The 17,818-nt window shown below is 52.6% G+C and overlaps 1 protein-coding gene across 4 annotated transcripts in view; it reads right to left on the bottom strand.

Annotated features, from left to right (window-relative positions):
• Positions 1–204: 204 nt before the first annotated feature.
• Positions 205–17,818, bottom strand: part of LOC135555313 (potassium voltage-gated channel subfamily H member 6-like) — a 49,055-nt gene continuing 31,441 nt past the window's right edge. For 2 of the 4 annotated variants that reach the window (XM_064987651.1, XM_064987652.1), the window contains 10 exons: positions 15,455–15,880; positions 14,878–15,295; positions 14,068–14,267; positions 13,219–13,471; positions 4,159–4,352; positions 3,707–3,794; positions 3,291–3,575; positions 2,971–3,160; positions 2,364–2,571; positions 205–2,292 (listed from right to left, as the gene is read on the bottom strand). In XM_064987651.1, coding sequence (XP_064843723.1) covers positions 2,011–2,292; positions 2,364–2,571; positions 2,971–3,160; positions 3,291–3,575; positions 3,707–3,794; positions 4,159–4,352; positions 13,219–13,471; positions 14,068–14,267; positions 14,878–15,295; positions 15,455–15,880 — 2,544 coding nt within the window. In that variant the 3' untranslated portion in view covers positions 205–2,010. Of the gene's footprint in view, positions 2,572–2,970; positions 3,161–3,290; positions 3,576–3,706; positions 3,795–4,158; positions 4,353–13,218; positions 13,472–14,067; positions 14,268–14,877; positions 15,296–15,454; positions 15,881–17,818 lie in introns of all 4 variants that reach the window. The other 2 variants (XM_064987649.1, XM_064987650.1) reach the window with 1 other exon arrangement.

The raw sequence follows: 17,818 nt of genomic DNA, 5'->3' as shown, positions 1-17,818 counted from the left end.
CACAGAGCCCTGACCTCAGCCCCATCAAACATTTTTGGGATGAAGTGGGCCTTTAACATGTCCCAACTGAATGAATCCCTGGTTTTAAAATATGGTTTATAAATTGATGTCTTTGAATTCCACAAAAGTAAGCCCAACTGAAGAATAGTAAATGGTGAAAACCACTTAAGTCCAAGCCCTCAACCAAAAATAAACAACTTGACAGTAGTTGAAGTTTCTGTATTATTTGTTATAAATAATCTTTAATCTAAAAAAGATTCATAAGAATTATGATTTTGTGCTTCAAGAAACCTTTACAGAACAATAAAGGCTTAAAAAACAGAGTTACATTCTCCTGAAACTGTCAAAAACATCTTGACACTGGGATTCTGGGAAAATGACACCAGTGACATCCCAGTGACATCACTTGATTGGCAGATTCCATCCACATCACTTCCTCCCAGGTGGGCATCAAACATGCAATAATTTTGGCACCTTAAGTCATTACACACATTTGGGCCAGCATTCAATCTGATTGCAGATTTGGACAATGCACCACTTGAACGTAATTTCCGATTGAGCCGACATATGCAGTGTTTACCTTTAATGTGGTCTCTTCAAAAGTGGGAACATTGTCTTGAAGAATCAGATTGAATCCCGGCCTTCCAAAAGGGTGATGTTAAACATGTGACCATGTCACATACTCAAACATAGTCAACACACACACACACACACACACACACACACACACACACACACACACACACACACACACACACACACACACACACACACACACACACACACACACACACACACACACACACACACACACACACACACACACACACACACACACCTGAAAAAGAGATGATGCATCCTTGGTGTAACAACAGTCCTGTGAAACAGAACAGATATATAGACATACACAAACATGATGACCCAAGCAAAGCAGTAATGGCTGTATAAATGAAAGGTGTTTATAATGCTTCACAAGTGCTACATAACTACAGCATAAAAGAGATGAGGAAACTGTCTGCTTTTTTCCCATGTCAATTATCTGTTCTCATGACCCCTGACAATGTTGACTCAATAATGAGACATGTCACTTCATGTTAACAAATATTGCTTTCCATTAAGTCATATGATTGGTAGAACATGAGAGTAGAATTAGTGTATTCAAAATGGCCACTTTTACAGTAGTCATTCCTACCATACAGACATAAACAGTATTTAGATGGCATTTATGCCATCTCTTTATATCATCTGTTGATAATATGTTACACCAACATAGCAATAGTGTGAAAGAAATACATGTGTGCGTTCATAACTATTAGATTTCCAGATTGACGGTAAAATCCTCATGACACTATAAAAATAAGTTTCAGTTCAACTTATAAACAGCACTGAGCCTGAATGTGCAGTTCCTCTACAGTGTAAACACACAGTTATATGTATTTTTGGCCAAATTCTTATCTCCCAACAAAAAGGACCATGGCATAAAAGGACCATCACTTAACAAAAGGAAAAGGAGAAAGGAATGACAATACTACAGCTTTGAGATCCAGGGAAAAGGGGGCTTGGGGTTATTGTTAGAGTCCGTGTGACGTGTGTGTACGTGTGCTTCTAGTCAGCCCAGTTTCATATCAGTTCTCCATAGGCAGTGCCAGGCCCCCAGGCTTTGTGGGGTCTGGGTTGCAGAAATCCTAAACCCCCTCTCAATAATTCCCTAGACCCTGATAGAGAGGAGAGGTTGTTTGTCACACAGGACCAGAGGTGCCTCAGCCCCGGGCACTGTGAGTCAGTGAGAGGGGGCCCTCCATAGAACCTCCTCTCAGCTATGTGGATGGCAACCCACGTTGATCAGCAGCATGGTACAGGTTAGGGGGTTGGGTGGGGATTGGAGAGGAGGAATGAGAGAGGGGACGATTAGAGAAGTGACTCTGCCAACATATGATTGTCCTCCTGTGGTGGTGCAGGGGGTGCTAGGAGTGAGGGATGATCAGGTTAAAGGTTAAAGGTCAGAGGGTTTTAGCTGCCTGGCAGGATGGGGTCAGAAACGTGCCTCTGAATCTCCTGCCCCTCTGTGGAGGTCTCCAGGTTGTCAGGGAGGGAGGGGAAACGCAGGCTGCCACACAGCAGTCCAGAGGGCCCCAGGGTTTGGCAGGAGACATGGCGGGGGCTGAGGCCCATGGAGGACCCTGGAAGGGGCTCTGTCTCAGGGGACATGGACATGGTGTCATCAGAGGCCACCGTGAGGTGGATTCCACTGGACAGGGAGTCCTTGGACTTGTGCTTGTCTGAGTCCGGGCTCTGCAAAGAAAAAAACAGGGGGTAGAGAGGATAAGCACAAAAGAGATATTGTACACCATACCACTACCCACCTGCATTGGCGAAAGCATGCTGTCAATCTTGATTGGGGGCATGGAGGGGACAGTGTGGATGATGGGGGCTGCTGTGCTGTACAGGGTGGTGGGGTGCGCAGGGTGAGGGCTGGGCAACACAGTGCTGTAGGCCGGGGGCACTGTGGCTATCTGCCTTTGGAGCATCTGCAGGATCACGTGGATGTCTGCAGTCATCCGAGTCTCCAGTCTGGGCAGGGCCAAGGATGGAGGCAGGGTGGGAGAGGAAAGACCATAGATGAATAAAGTCAATCATTTCTTCCTCTGTGATCTCTCTCAATAATTTCTTGGTCTTCCTCCATTATTTATTTTGGCTTCTTCTCCAATGATTATCTTCCTTTACCTGTCTGTAAATCCCCAAATCCTCTCCTCTCCTCTCCTCTCCTCTCCTCTCCTCTCCTCTCCTCTCCTCTCCTCTCCTCTCCTCTCCTCTCCTCTCCTCTCCTCTCCTCTCCTCTCTTCTCTTCTCCTCTCTTATCCTCTCTTATCCTCACAGTTCCTTTCTAAAGATCCCCTTAGCTGTGGCCTCGTCACCCCTCCTCTTCTCTCCTCTCCTCACTTTTCCTCTCTTCTCTCATCTCCTCTATACCTGTGGAGCTGGGACTGTAGCAGCTCCACTCTGGACTCCAGTTCACTGGGCCTGTCCTCTGCACAGGGAGGAGAGTGGTAGGTGCCCCTGACTGAGGAGCAGCGCCGCTGGGGATCTGACAACTGACTGGTCCTCCGGTCAGGCCAATACCCATATACCCCTGGGCCTGGCATGTTGATGGGGGCTGCAGCTGGGATGTAGAGAAAGAGCAGAGATGCCTGTGGGAATGCTTTGATGCAGGTTATAACATAATACAGTCCACTGATCTTAGTTAGTTCATGCGTAATACTGAGATACTCCATATCTCAGTCTCTCTTTACCTGTGTATTGGTGACTTCCTCGGTCCAGGGGCGGCCCCATGCCGGCTGAGGGTCCACTGGTAGGCAGCAGGCTGACCACAGCAGGGGGGTAGTCATCGGTGTCGTCCACAGAGGGGTACAGCTCTGCTTTGCTATGTCCCAGGGGCTTCATCTCATCGTCACTGGACTGGGAGCAGGCGCTGGCGCTGCTACACATGCCCTCCCAGTGGGAGCTTGTGTCCGGGCCGCTGTGGTTCCCCAAAGGACACGACTGGTCTGGAAATGAGTCCTCACGGTCCATGCCGTCTACACACAACCAGGACAGGTACAATGTTCACCACAACTTTAGACATATCAGTGATTGCAACACTACTTTAACTTTTAACAATGTATAAGAAATCCACAACTTCATAATGAGCAGAACCACACACACTCACCAGGCCGGTTTCTCGTGCGTCGTGGCCGTGGCCGTCGGTATCCACATTCAGAATCCTCACTGGGAGGTGCCTGGTTCATTCTATCTACCTAATACACATCAGCTTCAGTAACTCAACAAAAAACAACTCACACTTTACAACACATTACACACACATCATCAATCATCAGCTTCATACACACTAAATATTCAAGAAGTAATGCTTTTGCATTAGTTTGTCTAACTAAAACTCATTGACCTTGTGCTAAGCTCTCTTTATGACTAAGGGCTGGTTTCCCAGACACAGATTAAGACGAGACCAGGGCTAAAAAGCCCTTTAAAAGGAGACTCTCCATTGAGAATGATTTTTAGTCCAAGGCTACACAGTCTGTGTCCAGGAAACCGGCACAACATGAACAGTACCTACTAGTGGTTGGAGAGGGTGCTCTCTGCCCCCCCCCTGATGGTACTCACATCTCTGAGGTTAAAGGTGATCTCCAGGTTGGTCCAGAAGCAGTCGGAGAAGTCTGGGTACATGTCCAGCACCTCCAGCAGGTCCTCCCTCAGGATCCTATGGAGGTCACAGTAGGTCAAAGCCCTGACGTCTGCACTCGACTTCCCTGGACGCCCAAAAAGATAGATGGGTTCCCCAAAGATATCATTCTGACCTACGGAGAGAACGAGAGAGAGAATGGAGAGATGAGAGGTTGAAATGTGTGACATCCGAAGATATCATTCTGACCTACGGAGAGAATGAGAGAGAGAGAGAGATGAGAGGTTGAAAGGTGTGACACCCGAAGATATCATTCTGACCTACGGAGAGAATGAGAGAGAGAGAGAGAGAGAGATGAGAGGTTGAAAGGTGTGACACCTGAAGAGGAAACAGAGATGAATAGAGGGACAATGGAGAAAGCAATGATTGAACAACAACAAAAATAATTGGACAACATACGCATTAAAAACACTCATAAACTCACTCACATACACCACCAGGGGGAGTGAAAGCCTCCGTCGACAAGACTACCCTGATAGATACTTGCTTCAGAATTATTTCTAGATTTTTCAGAGAGTAGAACAATAAGACTAATGCTCTACATTATTCCAGTTAGGCCTGACTTTGTGTCCACTTAAATGCAGAGGGGAGATGAATCAAAGCGAGACAGGCTAGCATAGAGAGAGTAGGTCTGAGCAATTGGGTGATCGGTAATCAATGACACTGTGGAATGGAAGTGGAGCCGTGCCCAAACACCTCTGGCTAAACAGCACACCACAACACAGCAGTGTGTGTGTGTTTGTGTGTTTGTGTGTGAGTGTGAGAGAGGGAGCGAGAGAGAGAGAGAGAGAAACAGACAGACAGAGATAGGCAGACAGACAGAGAATGCACTAAACCACATAAGCTTGAAAGGGAAGAATGAGGGAAAGACTTAAAAAAGAAGGAGAGGCTACCCAGTAACCACCACCACCCTTCAGCCTACCCAGTAACCACCACAACCCTTCAGCCTACCCAGTAACCACCACCACCCTTCAGCCTACCCAGTAACCACCACCACCCTTCAGCCTACCCAGTAACCACCACCACCCTTCAGCCTACCCAGTAACCACCACCACCCTTCAGCCTACCCAGTAACCACCACCACCCTTCAGCCTACCCAGTAACCACCACCACCTTCAGCCTACCCAGTAACCACCACCACTCTTCAGCCTACCCAGTAACCACCACCACCCTTCAGCCTACCCAGTAACCACCACCACCCTTCAGCCTACCACCACCACCACCTTCAGCCTACCCAGTAACCACCACCACCTTCAGCCTACCCAGTAACCACCACCACCCTTCAGCCTACCCAGTAACCACCACCACCCTTCAGCCTACCCAGTAACCACCACCACCCTTCAGCCTACCCAGTAACCACCACCACCCTTCAGCCTACCCAGTAACCACCACCACCTTCAGCCTACCCAGTAACCACCACCACCCTTCAGCCTACCCAGTAACCACCACCACCTTCAGCCTACCCAGTAACCACCACCACCTTCAGCCTACCCAGTAACCACCACCACTCTTCAGCCTACCCAGTAACCACCACCACCCTTCAGCCTACCCAGTAACCACCACCACCCTTCAGCCTACCCAGTAACCACCACCACCTTCAGCCTACCCAGTAACCACCACCACTCTTCAGCCTACCCAGTAACCACCACCACCCTTCAGCCTACCCAGTAACCACCACCACCTTCAGCCTACCCAGTAACCACCACCACTCTTCAGCCTACCCAGTAACCACCACCACCTTCAGCCTACCCAGTAACCACCACCACCCTTCAGCCTACCCAGTAACCACCACCACCTTCAGCCTACCCAGTAACCACCACCACCTTCAGCCTACCCAGGTAGCCTACCCAGTACCACCACCACCTTCAGCCTACCCAGTAACCACCACCACCTTCAGCCTACCCAGTAACCACCACCACCTTCAGCCTACCCAGTAACCACCACCACCTTCAGCCTACCCAGTAACCACCACCACTCTTCAGCCTACCCAGTAACCACCACCACCCTTCAGCCTACCCAGTAACCACCACCACCCTTCAGCCTACCCAGTAACCACCACCACTCTTCAGCCTACCCAGTAACCACCACCACTCTTCAGCCTACCCAGTAACCACCACCACCTCTTCAGCCTACCCAGTAACCACCACCACCCTTCAGCCTACCCAGTAACCACCACCACCTTCAGCCTACCCAGTAACCACCACCACTCTTCAGCCTACCCAGTAACCACCACCACCCTTCAGCCTACCCAGTTCAGCCTACCCAGTAACCACCACCACCTTCAGCCTACCCAGTAACCACCACCACCTACCCAGTAACCACCACCACCTACCTTCAGCCTACCCAGTAACCACCACCACCCTTCAGCCTACCCAGTAACCACCACCACCCTTCAGCCTACCAGCCTACCCAGTAACCACCACCACCCTTCAGCCTACCCCACCACCCTTCAGCCTAGTAACCACCACCACCCTTCAGCCTACCACCACCACCACCCTTCAGCCTACCCAGTAACCACCACCACTCTTCAGCCTACCCAGTAACCACCACCACCCTTCAGCCTACCCAGTAACCACCACCACCTACCCAGTAACCACCACCACCCTTCAGCCTACCCAGTAACCACCACCACCCTTCAGCCTACCCAGTAACCACCACCACCCTTCAGCCTACCCAGTAACCACCACCACCCAGTAACCACCACCACCCTTCAGCCTACCCAGTAACCACCACCACCCTTCAGCCTACCCAGTAACCACCACCACCCTTCAGCCTACCCAGTAACCACCACCACCCTTCAGCCTACCCAGTAACCACCACCACCCAGCCTTCAGCCTTCAGCCTACCCAGTAACCACCACCACCCTTCAGCCTACCACCAGTAACCACCACCACCCTTCAGCCTACCCAGTAACCACCACCACCCTTCAGCCTACCCAGTAACCACCACCACCCTTCAGCCTACCCAGTAACCCCACCACCACCCTTCAGCCTAAACCACCACCACCCTTCAGCCTACCAGTAACCACCACCACCCTTCAGCCTACCACCACCACCCTTCAGCCTACCCAGTAACCACCACCACCCTTCAGCCTACCCAGTAACCACCACCACCTTCAGCCTACCCAGTAACCACCACCACCCTTCAGCCTACCCAGTAACCACCACCACCCTTCAGCCTACCCAGTAACCACCACCACCCTTCAGCCTACCCAGTAACCACCACCACCCTTCAGCCTACCCAGTAACCACCACCACCCTTCAGCCTACCCAGTAACCACCACCACCACCCTTCAGCCTACCCAGTAACCACCACCACCCTTCAGCCTACCCAGTAACCACCACCACCCTTCAGCCTACCCAGTAACCACCACCACCTTCAGCCTTCACCACCACCTTCAGCCTACCCAGTAACCACCACCACCTTCAACCACCACCACCACTTCAGCCTACCCAGTAACCACCACCACCTTCAGCCTAAGTAACCACCACCACCCAGCCTTCAGCCTACCACCACCACCCTTCAACCACCACCACCACTCAGCCTACCCAGTAACCACCACCACCCTTCAGCCTAGTAACCCCACCACTAACCACCACCACCACTTCAGCCTACCCAGTAACCACCACCACCTTCAGCCTACCCAGTAACCACCACCACCTTCAGCCTACCCAGTAACCACCACCACCCTTCAGCCTACCCAGTAACCACCACCACCCTTCAGCCTACCCAGTAACCACCACCACCCTTCAGCCTACCCAGTAACCACCACCACCCTTCAGCCTACCACCACCACCTTCAGCCTACCCAGTAACCACCACCACCTTCAGCCTACCCAGTAACCACCACCACCCTTCAGCCTACCCAGTAACCACCACCACCCTTCAGCCTACCCAGTAACCACCACCACCCTTCAGCCTACCCAGTAACCACCACCACCCTTCAGCCTACCCAGTAACCCCAGTAACCACCACCACCCTTCAGCCTACCCAGTAACCACCACCACCCTTCAGCCTACCCAGTAACCACCACCACCCTTCAGCCTACCCAGTAACCACCACCACCCTTCAGCCTACCCAGTAACCCCACCAGTAACCACCACCAGCCTTCCAGCCTACCCAGTAACCACCACCACCCTTCAGCCTAACCACCACCACCCTTCAGCCTACCCAGTAACCACCACCACCTTCAGCCTACCCAGTAACCACCACCACCCTTCAGCCTACCCCACCACCCTTCAGCCTACCAAGTAACCACCACCAACCACCACCACCTTCAGCCTACCCAGTAACCACCACCACCTTCAGCCTAACCACCACCACCCTAGCCTACCACCACCACCACCCTTCAGCCTACCCAGTAACCACCACCACCCTTCAGCCTACCCAGTAACCACCACCACCCTTCAGCCTAACCACCACCACCCTAACCACCACCACCACCCTTCAGCCTACCCAGTAACCACCACCACCCTTCAGCCTACCCAGTAACCACCACCACCCTTCAGCCTACCCAGTAACCACCACCACCTTCAGCCTACCCAGTAACCACCACCACCCTAGCCTACCACCACCACCACTTTCAGCCTACCCAGTAACCACCACCACCCTTCAGCCTACCCAGTAACCACCACCACCCTTCAGCCTACCCAGTAACCACCACCACCCTTCAGCCTACCCAGTAACCACCACCACCTTCAGCCTACCCAGTAACCACCACCACCCTTCAGCCTACCCAGTAACCACCACCACCCTTCAGCCTACCCAGTAACCACCACCACCCTTCAGCCTTCAGCCTACCCAGTAACCACCACCACCTTCAGCCTACCCAGTAACCACCACCACTCTTCAGCCTACCCAGTAACCACCACCACCCTTCAGCCTACCCAGTAACCACCACCACCCTTCAGCCTACCCAGTAACCACCACCACCCTTCAGCCTACCCAGTAACCACCACCACTCTTCAGCCTACCCAGTAACCACCACCACTCTTCAGCCTACCCAGTAACCACCACCACCTTCAGCCTACCCAGTAACCACCACCACCTTCAGCCTACCCAGTAGCCTACCCAGTAACCACCACCACCCTTCAGCCTACCCAGTAACCACCACCACCCTTCAGCCTACCCAGTAACCACCACCACCCTTCAGCCTACCCAGTAACCACCACCACCCTTCAGCCTACCCAGTAACCACCACCACCACTTCAGCCTACCCAGTAACCACCACCACCCTTCAGCCTACCCAGTAACCACCACCACCCTTCAGCCTACCCAGTAACCACCACCACCCTTCAGCCTACCCAGTAACCACCACCACCCTTCAGCCTACCCAGTAACCACCACCACCCTTCAGCCTACCCAGTAACCACCACCACCCTTCAGCCTACCCAGTAACCACCACCACCCTTCAGCCTACCCACCACCAGTAACCACCACCACCCTTCAGCCTACCTACCCAGTAACCACCACCACCCTTCAGCCTACCACCACCACCCTAACCACCACCACCCTTCAGCCTAACCCCACCACCCTAGCCTACCACCACCACCACCCTTCAGCCTACCAAACCACCACCACCAGCCTACCCAGTAACCACCACCACCCTTCAGCCTACCACCACCACCCTTCAGCCTAACCACCACCACCCTTCAGCCTACCCCAGTAACCACCACCACCCTTCAGCCTACCAAGTAACCACCACCACCCTTCAGCCTACCCAGTAACCACCACCACCCTTCAGCCTACCCAGTAACCACCACCACTCTTCAGCCTACCCAGTAACCACCACCACCCTTCAGCCTCCCAGCCTAGCCTACCCAGTAACCACCACCACCCTTCAGCCTACCACCACCACCTAACCACCCAGTAACCCACCCTTCAGCCCCAGTAACCACCACCACCCTTCAGCCACCACCACCACCACCCTTCAGCCTACCCAGTAACCACCACCACCCTTCAGCCTACCCAGTAACCACCACCACCCTTCAGCCTACCCAGTAACCACCACCACCCTTCAGCCTACCCAGTAACCACCACCACCACCACCCTTCAGCCTACCCAGTAACCACCACCACCCTTCAGCCTACCCAGTAACCACCACCACCCTTCAACCACCACCACCTTCAGCCTACCCAGTAACCACCACCACTCTTCAGCCTACCCAGTAACCACCACCTACCCTTCAGCCTTCAGCCTACCAGTAACCACCACCAACCACCACCACCCTTCAGCCTACCCAGTAACCACCACCACTCTTCAGCCTACCCAGTAACCACCACCACTCTTCAGCCTACCCAGTAACCACCACCACCCTTCAGCCTACCCAGTAACCACCACCACCCTTCAGCCTACCCAGTAACCACCACCACCCTTCAGCCTACCCAGTAACCACCACCACTCTTCAGCCTACCCAGTAACCACCACCACCAGCCTACCCAGTAACCACCACCACCTTCAGCCTACCCAGTAACCACCACCACTCTTCAGCCTACCCAGTAACCACCACCACCCTTCAGCCTACCCAGTAACCACCACCACCCTTCAGCCTACCCAGTAACCACCAGTTCAGCCTACCCACCACCACCACCCTTCAGCCTACCCAGTAACCACCACCACCTTCAGCCTACCCAGTAACCACCACCACCCTTCAGCCTACCCAGTAACCACCACCACCCTTCAGCCTACCCAGTAACCACCACCACCCTTCAGCCTACCCAGTAACCACCACCACCCTTCAGCCTACCCAGTAACCACCACCACCCTTCAGCCTACCCAGTAACCACCACCACCCTTCAGCCTACCCAGTAACCACCACCACCCTTCAGCCTACCCAGTAACCACCACCACCCTTCAGCCTACCCAGTAACCACCACCACCTTCAGCCTACCCAGTAACCACCACCACTCTTCAGCCTACCCAGTAACCACCACCACCCTTCAGCCTACCCAGTAACCACCACCACCCTTCAGCCTACCCAGTAACCACCACCACCCTTCAGCCTACCCAGTAACCACCACCACCCTTCCACCACCACCCTTCAGCCTACCCAGTAACCACCACCACCCTTCAGCCACCACCACCCTTCAGCCTACCCAGTAACCACCACCACCCTTCAGCCTACCCAGTAACCACCACCACCCTTCAGCCTACCACAGTAACCACCACCACCCTTCAGCCTACCCAGTAACCACCACCACCCTTCAGCCTACCCAGTAACCACCACCACCCCTGGCCTACCACCACCCTTCAGCCTACCAAGTAACCACCACCACCCTTCAGCCTACCCAGTAACCACCACCACCCTTCAGCCTACCCAGTAACCACCACCACCCTTCAGCCTACCACCACCACCCTTCAGCCTACCAGTAACCACCACCACCCTTCAGCCTACCCAGTAACCACCACCACCCTTCAGCCTACCCAGTAACCAACCACCACCACCACCACCTTCAGCCTACCCAGTAACCACCACCACCCTTCAGCCTACCCAGTAACCACCACCACCCTTCAGCCTACCCAGTAACCACCACCACCCTTCAGCCTACCCAGTAACCACCACCACCCTTCAGCCTACCCAGTAACCACCACCACCCTTCAGCCTACCCAGTAACCACCACCACCCTTCAGCCTACCCAGTAACCACCACCACCCTTCAGCCTACCCAGTAACCACCACCACCCTTCAGCCTACCAAGTAACCACCACCACCCTTCAGCCTACCCAGTAACCACCACCACCTTCAGCCTACCCAGTAACCACCACCACCCTTCAGCCTACCAAGTAACCACCACCACCCTTCAGCCTACCCAGTAACCACCACCACCCTTCAGCCTACCACCAGTAACCACCACCACCACCCTTCAGCCTACCCAGTAACCACCACCACCTTTCAGCCTACCCAGTAACTTCAGCCTACCACCAGTAACCACCACCACCCCTTCAGCCTACCCAGTAACCACCACCACCCTTCAGCCTACCCAGTAACCACCACCACCCTTCAGCCTACCCAGTAACCACCACCACCCTTCAGCCTACCCAGTAACCACCACCACCCTTCAGCCTACCAAGTAACCACCACCACCCTTCAGCCTACCCAGTAACCACCACCACCCTTCAGCCTACCCAGTAACCACCACCACCCTTCAGCCTACCCAGTACCACCCTTCAGCCTACCCAGTAACCACCACCACCCTTCAGCCTACCAAGTAACCACCACCACCCTTCAGCCTACCCAGTAACCACCACCACCCTTCAGCCTTCAGCCTACCCAGTAACCACCACCACCCTTCAGCCTACCAAGTAACCACCACCACCCCAGTAACCACCACCACCCTCAGCCTACCCAGTAACCACCACCACCCTTCAGAGTAACCACCACCACCCTTCAGCCTACCCCAGTACCCAGTAACCACCACCACCCTTCAGCCTACCAAGTAACCACCACCACCCTTCAGCCTACCAAGTAACCACCACCACCCTTCAGCCTACCCAGTAACCACCACCACCCTTCAGCCTACCCAGTAACCACCACCACCCTTCAGCCTACCAAGTAACCACCACCACCCTTCAGCCTACCAAGTAACCACCACCACCCTTCAGCCTACCAAGTAACCACCACCACCCTTCAGCCTACCCAGTAACCACCACCACCCTTCAGCCTACCAAGTAACCACCACCACCCTTCAGCCTACCAAGTAACCACCACCACCCTTCAGCCTACCAAGTAACCACCACCACCCTTCAGCCTACCCAGTAACCACCACCACCCTTCAGCCTACCCAGTAACCACCACCACCCTTCAGCCTACCAAGTAACCACCACCACCCTTCAGCCTACCCAGTAACCACCACCACCCTTCAGCCTACCCAGTAACCACCACCACCCTTCAGCCTACCCAGTAACCACCACCACCCTTCAGCCTACCCAGTAACCACCACCACCCTTCAGCCTACCCAGTAACCACCACCACCCTTCAGCCTACCCAGTATGGCCACCACCACATCGTCTCTCAGAATCTCTATTGACCCTCTAGAGATGAAGTAGAGAGCTGAGAGGACGTCTCCCATGTGGACCAGGGTGTCGCCCGGAGGGGCGTGGGTGGTCTTAAACCTCATGGCCAGCGCCCGCAGACAACCGTTACTGGCCCCCTTGAAGGCCCTGCAGTTCTGGAGCAGACAGCGGTTCAGGTGGAGGCAGATATCAGCCTGCAGACACTCAGGGAAACCCTTCAGCACCTAGAGAAATGGGAGAGGGAGAAAGAGAAAAGAGAGAGAGAGAGACAGAGAGAGAGAGAGAGAGAGACAGAGTGAGACAGAAAGAGAGACAGAGAAACAGAGAGAGAGAGAGAGAGACAGAAAGAGAGACAGAGAGAGAGAGAGAGGCAGAGCGAGAGACAGAGTGAGAGAGAGAGAGACAGAGAAACAGAGAGAGAGAGAGAGCCAGAGAGAGAGTGGGGGGAGAGCTGTTTCAGTTGATGCTCACTATTGACAAGGGGACACATGCACACACACAGTGTCTATGCGATCAACTCTGTTCAGATTGAATTGACAGGCGTGCTCTCTGCTACGTCATGTTCCTGTGGTGTTAGAGGGCTAATGCTTTTCTCTTCTCTGTAACCAGCAGGACGCCATCTATCTACTAACACAAAGGATTTGACGCACATCATTTCCACTGTTAGGTCTCCCTGTCTGAGCACCTAATGACGGAAAAACTCAGGTGGCAAGTAGGGAATATGTGTTTTTCGTGTGAATATGAACGTGTGTGTTTTTCACGTGCGTATTGATGTGTGCGTGTTTGGCTGTATATGAATGTGTGTTTGAGAGTGACTCACAGCGTTCATGTCGATGCCATTGGTATAGGACCAGGCATGTTGGAAGTATTCCTCCAGTCTCTGGCGTAGTCCCTCTGGGATCTGGTGGAAGCGGATGAACTCTTTGACACGCAGCATCTGGGTGTGGTAACGGGCCGTGCCGGAGTACAGCCTCTGGATGATAGCCGACACGTTTCCAAAGATGCTGGCATACATCAGAGCTACAGCAGACGACAGAGAGACATGTCAGTGACATCCACCTAAAATTATAGGTGGTACTACATTTAAAGCAATGGACCAATGCATATGAACACTCTGGACACACAGACACACTGGTGATGTACTCAGACACACAGGTGACGTACTCAGACACACTGGTGACGTACTCAGACACACTGGTGACGTACTCAGACACACTGGTGACGTACTCAGACACACTGGTGATGTACTCAGACACACAGGTGACGTACTCAGACACACTGGTGACGTACTCAGACACACTGGTGACGTACTCAGACACACTGGTGACGTACTCAGACACACTGGTGACGTACTCAGACACACTGGTGACGTACTCAGACACACAGGTGACGTACTCAGACACACTGGTGACGTACTCAGACACACTGGTGACGTACTCAGACACACTGGTGACGTACTCAGACACACTGGTGACGTACTCAGACACACTGGTGACGTACTTAGACACACAGGTGACGTACTCAAACACACTGGTGATGTGCTCCTACACACTGGTGACGTACTCAGACACACTGGTGACGTACTCAGACACACTGGTGACATACTCAGACACACTGGTGACGTACTCACAGCCGATTAGCATGATGCAGATGGAGAAGATCTTCTCAGGGTTGGTGTTGGGGGAAACGTTGCCGAAGCCCACGCTGGTCAAGCTGCTGAAGGTAAAGTAAAGCGCCGTGACGTATTTATCCTTGGTGGAGGGGCCGGAGGCAGGGTCTGTGTCGTTGTATGGTTTACCAATCTGTTCAGCCAGGTTGTCCAGCCAGCCGATCTTCATGCCTCCGATGCGTGCCGAGTTGGTGCGCTCCGCGTTGCCGATGGCGTACCAGATACAGGCCAGCCAATGGGCAATGAGGGCAAAGGTGCACATGAGGAGGAAGAGAACGGCGGCGCCGTACTCTGAGTAGCGGTCCAGCTTTCGTGCCACACGCACCAATCGCAGCAGCCGAGCAGTCTTCAGCAAGCCAATCAGAGTGGTTGTCTGGGGCTGAGAGGAGAGAGGTTCAATGTACAAACAAAGCAATTAATGTAAAAGAAGATTTATGAGAGAGGCTTTGTTGAATTGGTACACTGACCAACACTGCAAAAAAAGGACCAATACTACACATAGATTAAAATGATCCACCTTCTCCTCCATCCATCTCACCTCATCAGAGCCAGAGCGGAATATGAGCAGGTCGAAGGGGATGGCTGCCACTATATCAATGAGGAACCAGCCTTTGAAGTAATGCTGGGCGATGCGCCCCGGGTGGCTGACCACCTCGTCATTGTGATTGACATATGTGGTCCGGAAGTTGATGAGAATGTCCACGATAAACATGACGTCCACCACCAGATCCACCACGTTGAGGGGGTTGCAGGTGTAACCACAGGAGCGCCGGAGCTCGTCCTCCACCTCGTTGAGCAGGAAGGCAGCGGAGTAGGGGGTGAAGACGGCCGTGTAGATGACCAGCAGGAGGATGACCCAGTCCCACACCGCCTTGAAGGGACTGTAGTGGAGGATGGTCCACTTGTGGATGCGAGGCGCCTGGAGCTTGTACTCTGGCAGGACATCAGCCCCTAGGGACAGTACCTAAACGGGGAGAGGGCAGAGATGGTCAGAGAGTCCTGCTGAATCTAGATTAATCATGGGCAGTAAAAGTGAAACAGAATTGAAACGGAATATCTTCACAATGGCCCCTCACCACCCTGCTGAAAAGGCCTTGATTAGAACCCCAAGAATATGAGATGATAAGCCAAACAGCCTTAGCAAAATGGAAAGCAGTATAAGAAATAGGAAAGAGAGTGAGTCATGTCAGAGAACTGTGCCGGGAAACCCGAGGGACGTGGGTTCAGGGAAGCAGAGCAGAAGGCAGTTCAGAAGAGAGGAGCAGAACAGGACCTGATATTGTCTTTGTTGTGCCCTTTGGGGGAAGGAAGGGGAGCAACTGTGTTCTGTCTAACTACCTACTGTGTCTGACACCGCGGGCCTTCAACCCACATGTCTATCACCTCAGCACAACTAGAACAGCAGCAGCAAAAAAACCACAACAAACCTCCATTAGCTGTTCAAGCCCTGTCACAAATCAATCAGAGTTAATGTGTATTCCAGAGTGAGTGACAGAGGGAGCAGGAGTGTGTGTGTGTGTGTGTGTGTGTGTGTGTGTGTGTGTGTGTGTGTGTGTGTGTGTGTGTGTGTGTGTGTGTGTGTGTGTGTAATACAATGCAATGAGTGTAAATGTTCACACAAACATCCCTCAGTCTCACAGCTAGCCAGTCATGTTGTCATGAAGACAATTATGTACTGGAGTAGAAACAATATCTGTCTCAATGGACTCAACACAAACACTGTAAAAGCCAACGCACAGCTTTTCACGAGACAAATATCTACATGGTTGACGGGGGTCTGATTTCTGAGTGTTCAACACAGTCAGTACAGCCGTGTAGGAACCAAATCAACTATAATAACCAGTATGTAAATTATAGGTGCAAATTCAAATACAGAGAGGACCTTCGTGATTGTGTTCTCATAGTGACAGCACAGACCATAATATTACCTAAAAATGTATATTTTCCTCACACACCAATGTATATTTTCCTCACACACCATCATCGAAACCACAGTATCTGAATGGACAACAATAACCCATAAGAACACACTCACATAGACCATTTCAATCAGTCTGAGCCTAGTGCTCCTACTAACCGGTACAACGATGAGAGCCTCCATATCCAGGAGCTCCAGTCTATCCTGGTCCCGACCACAGCAGCAGCAGGAGGAGGAGGAGCACGACACCCTGGTCCCCCTTAAGTTCCCCAGCAGCCCACCCTGCCTCCCCCGGAACATATTGGTCCTCCCCTGCTCCATCCTAGCCCGCTATGTCCAGCACAATGCTCTGGATCAGCTACCTAGTGGCCCAGTGCCTATGTGCCCAGCTCTAACAGACCACTGCTGGGGAGTGGACCCTCTCTGGCTGCCTGGCTGTCTGTACCCTTCTCCCCCGCCCCACCCCGCTCACTGGCCTTTTAAAAGACCCTGCTGCAGCTCACCTGCCACACCATGTGACCCCCTGCACTGTCCCTCGGCCAATGGCAGAGCAGGGTAAGTGCCCTAATTTACAAGCAAATCGACAGGGATTGTTGCAAAGAGCTGGGTGATTTTGGTTCATTTTCACTAACACCTTTTGTGAGTGCTTGTGTAGGAGGGCAGTATTGGTCAAAACTGTCTGTGTGCTTGACGTAGAGGCTGTATGGATGACCAGGGATGTTCTCTTGATAAGTGTCTAAATTAGACCATTTTCCTGTCCTGCTAACCATTCAAAATGTAATGAGTACTTTTGGGTGTCAGGGAAAATGTATGGAGTAAAAAGTACATAATTTTCTTTTGGAAAATAAAAGTAAAAGTAGTCAAAAATATAAATAGTTAAGTAAAGTACAGATACCAAGAAACTACTTAAGTAGTACTTTCAATTATTTTTACAGCTCTGGAAATAGGCAGACCATGCCGCACAATGTGCTCTCTGATATCACC

Source organism: Oncorhynchus masou, chromosome 15 (assembly GCF_036934945.1).
Source record: "Oncorhynchus masou masou isolate Uvic2021 chromosome 15, UVic_Omas_1.1, whole genome shotgun sequence".
Classification (NCBI taxonomy): Eukaryota; Metazoa; Chordata; class Actinopteri; order Salmoniformes; family Salmonidae; genus Oncorhynchus; species Oncorhynchus masou.
This window is presented reverse-complemented; position numbering and strand designations above follow the sequence as displayed.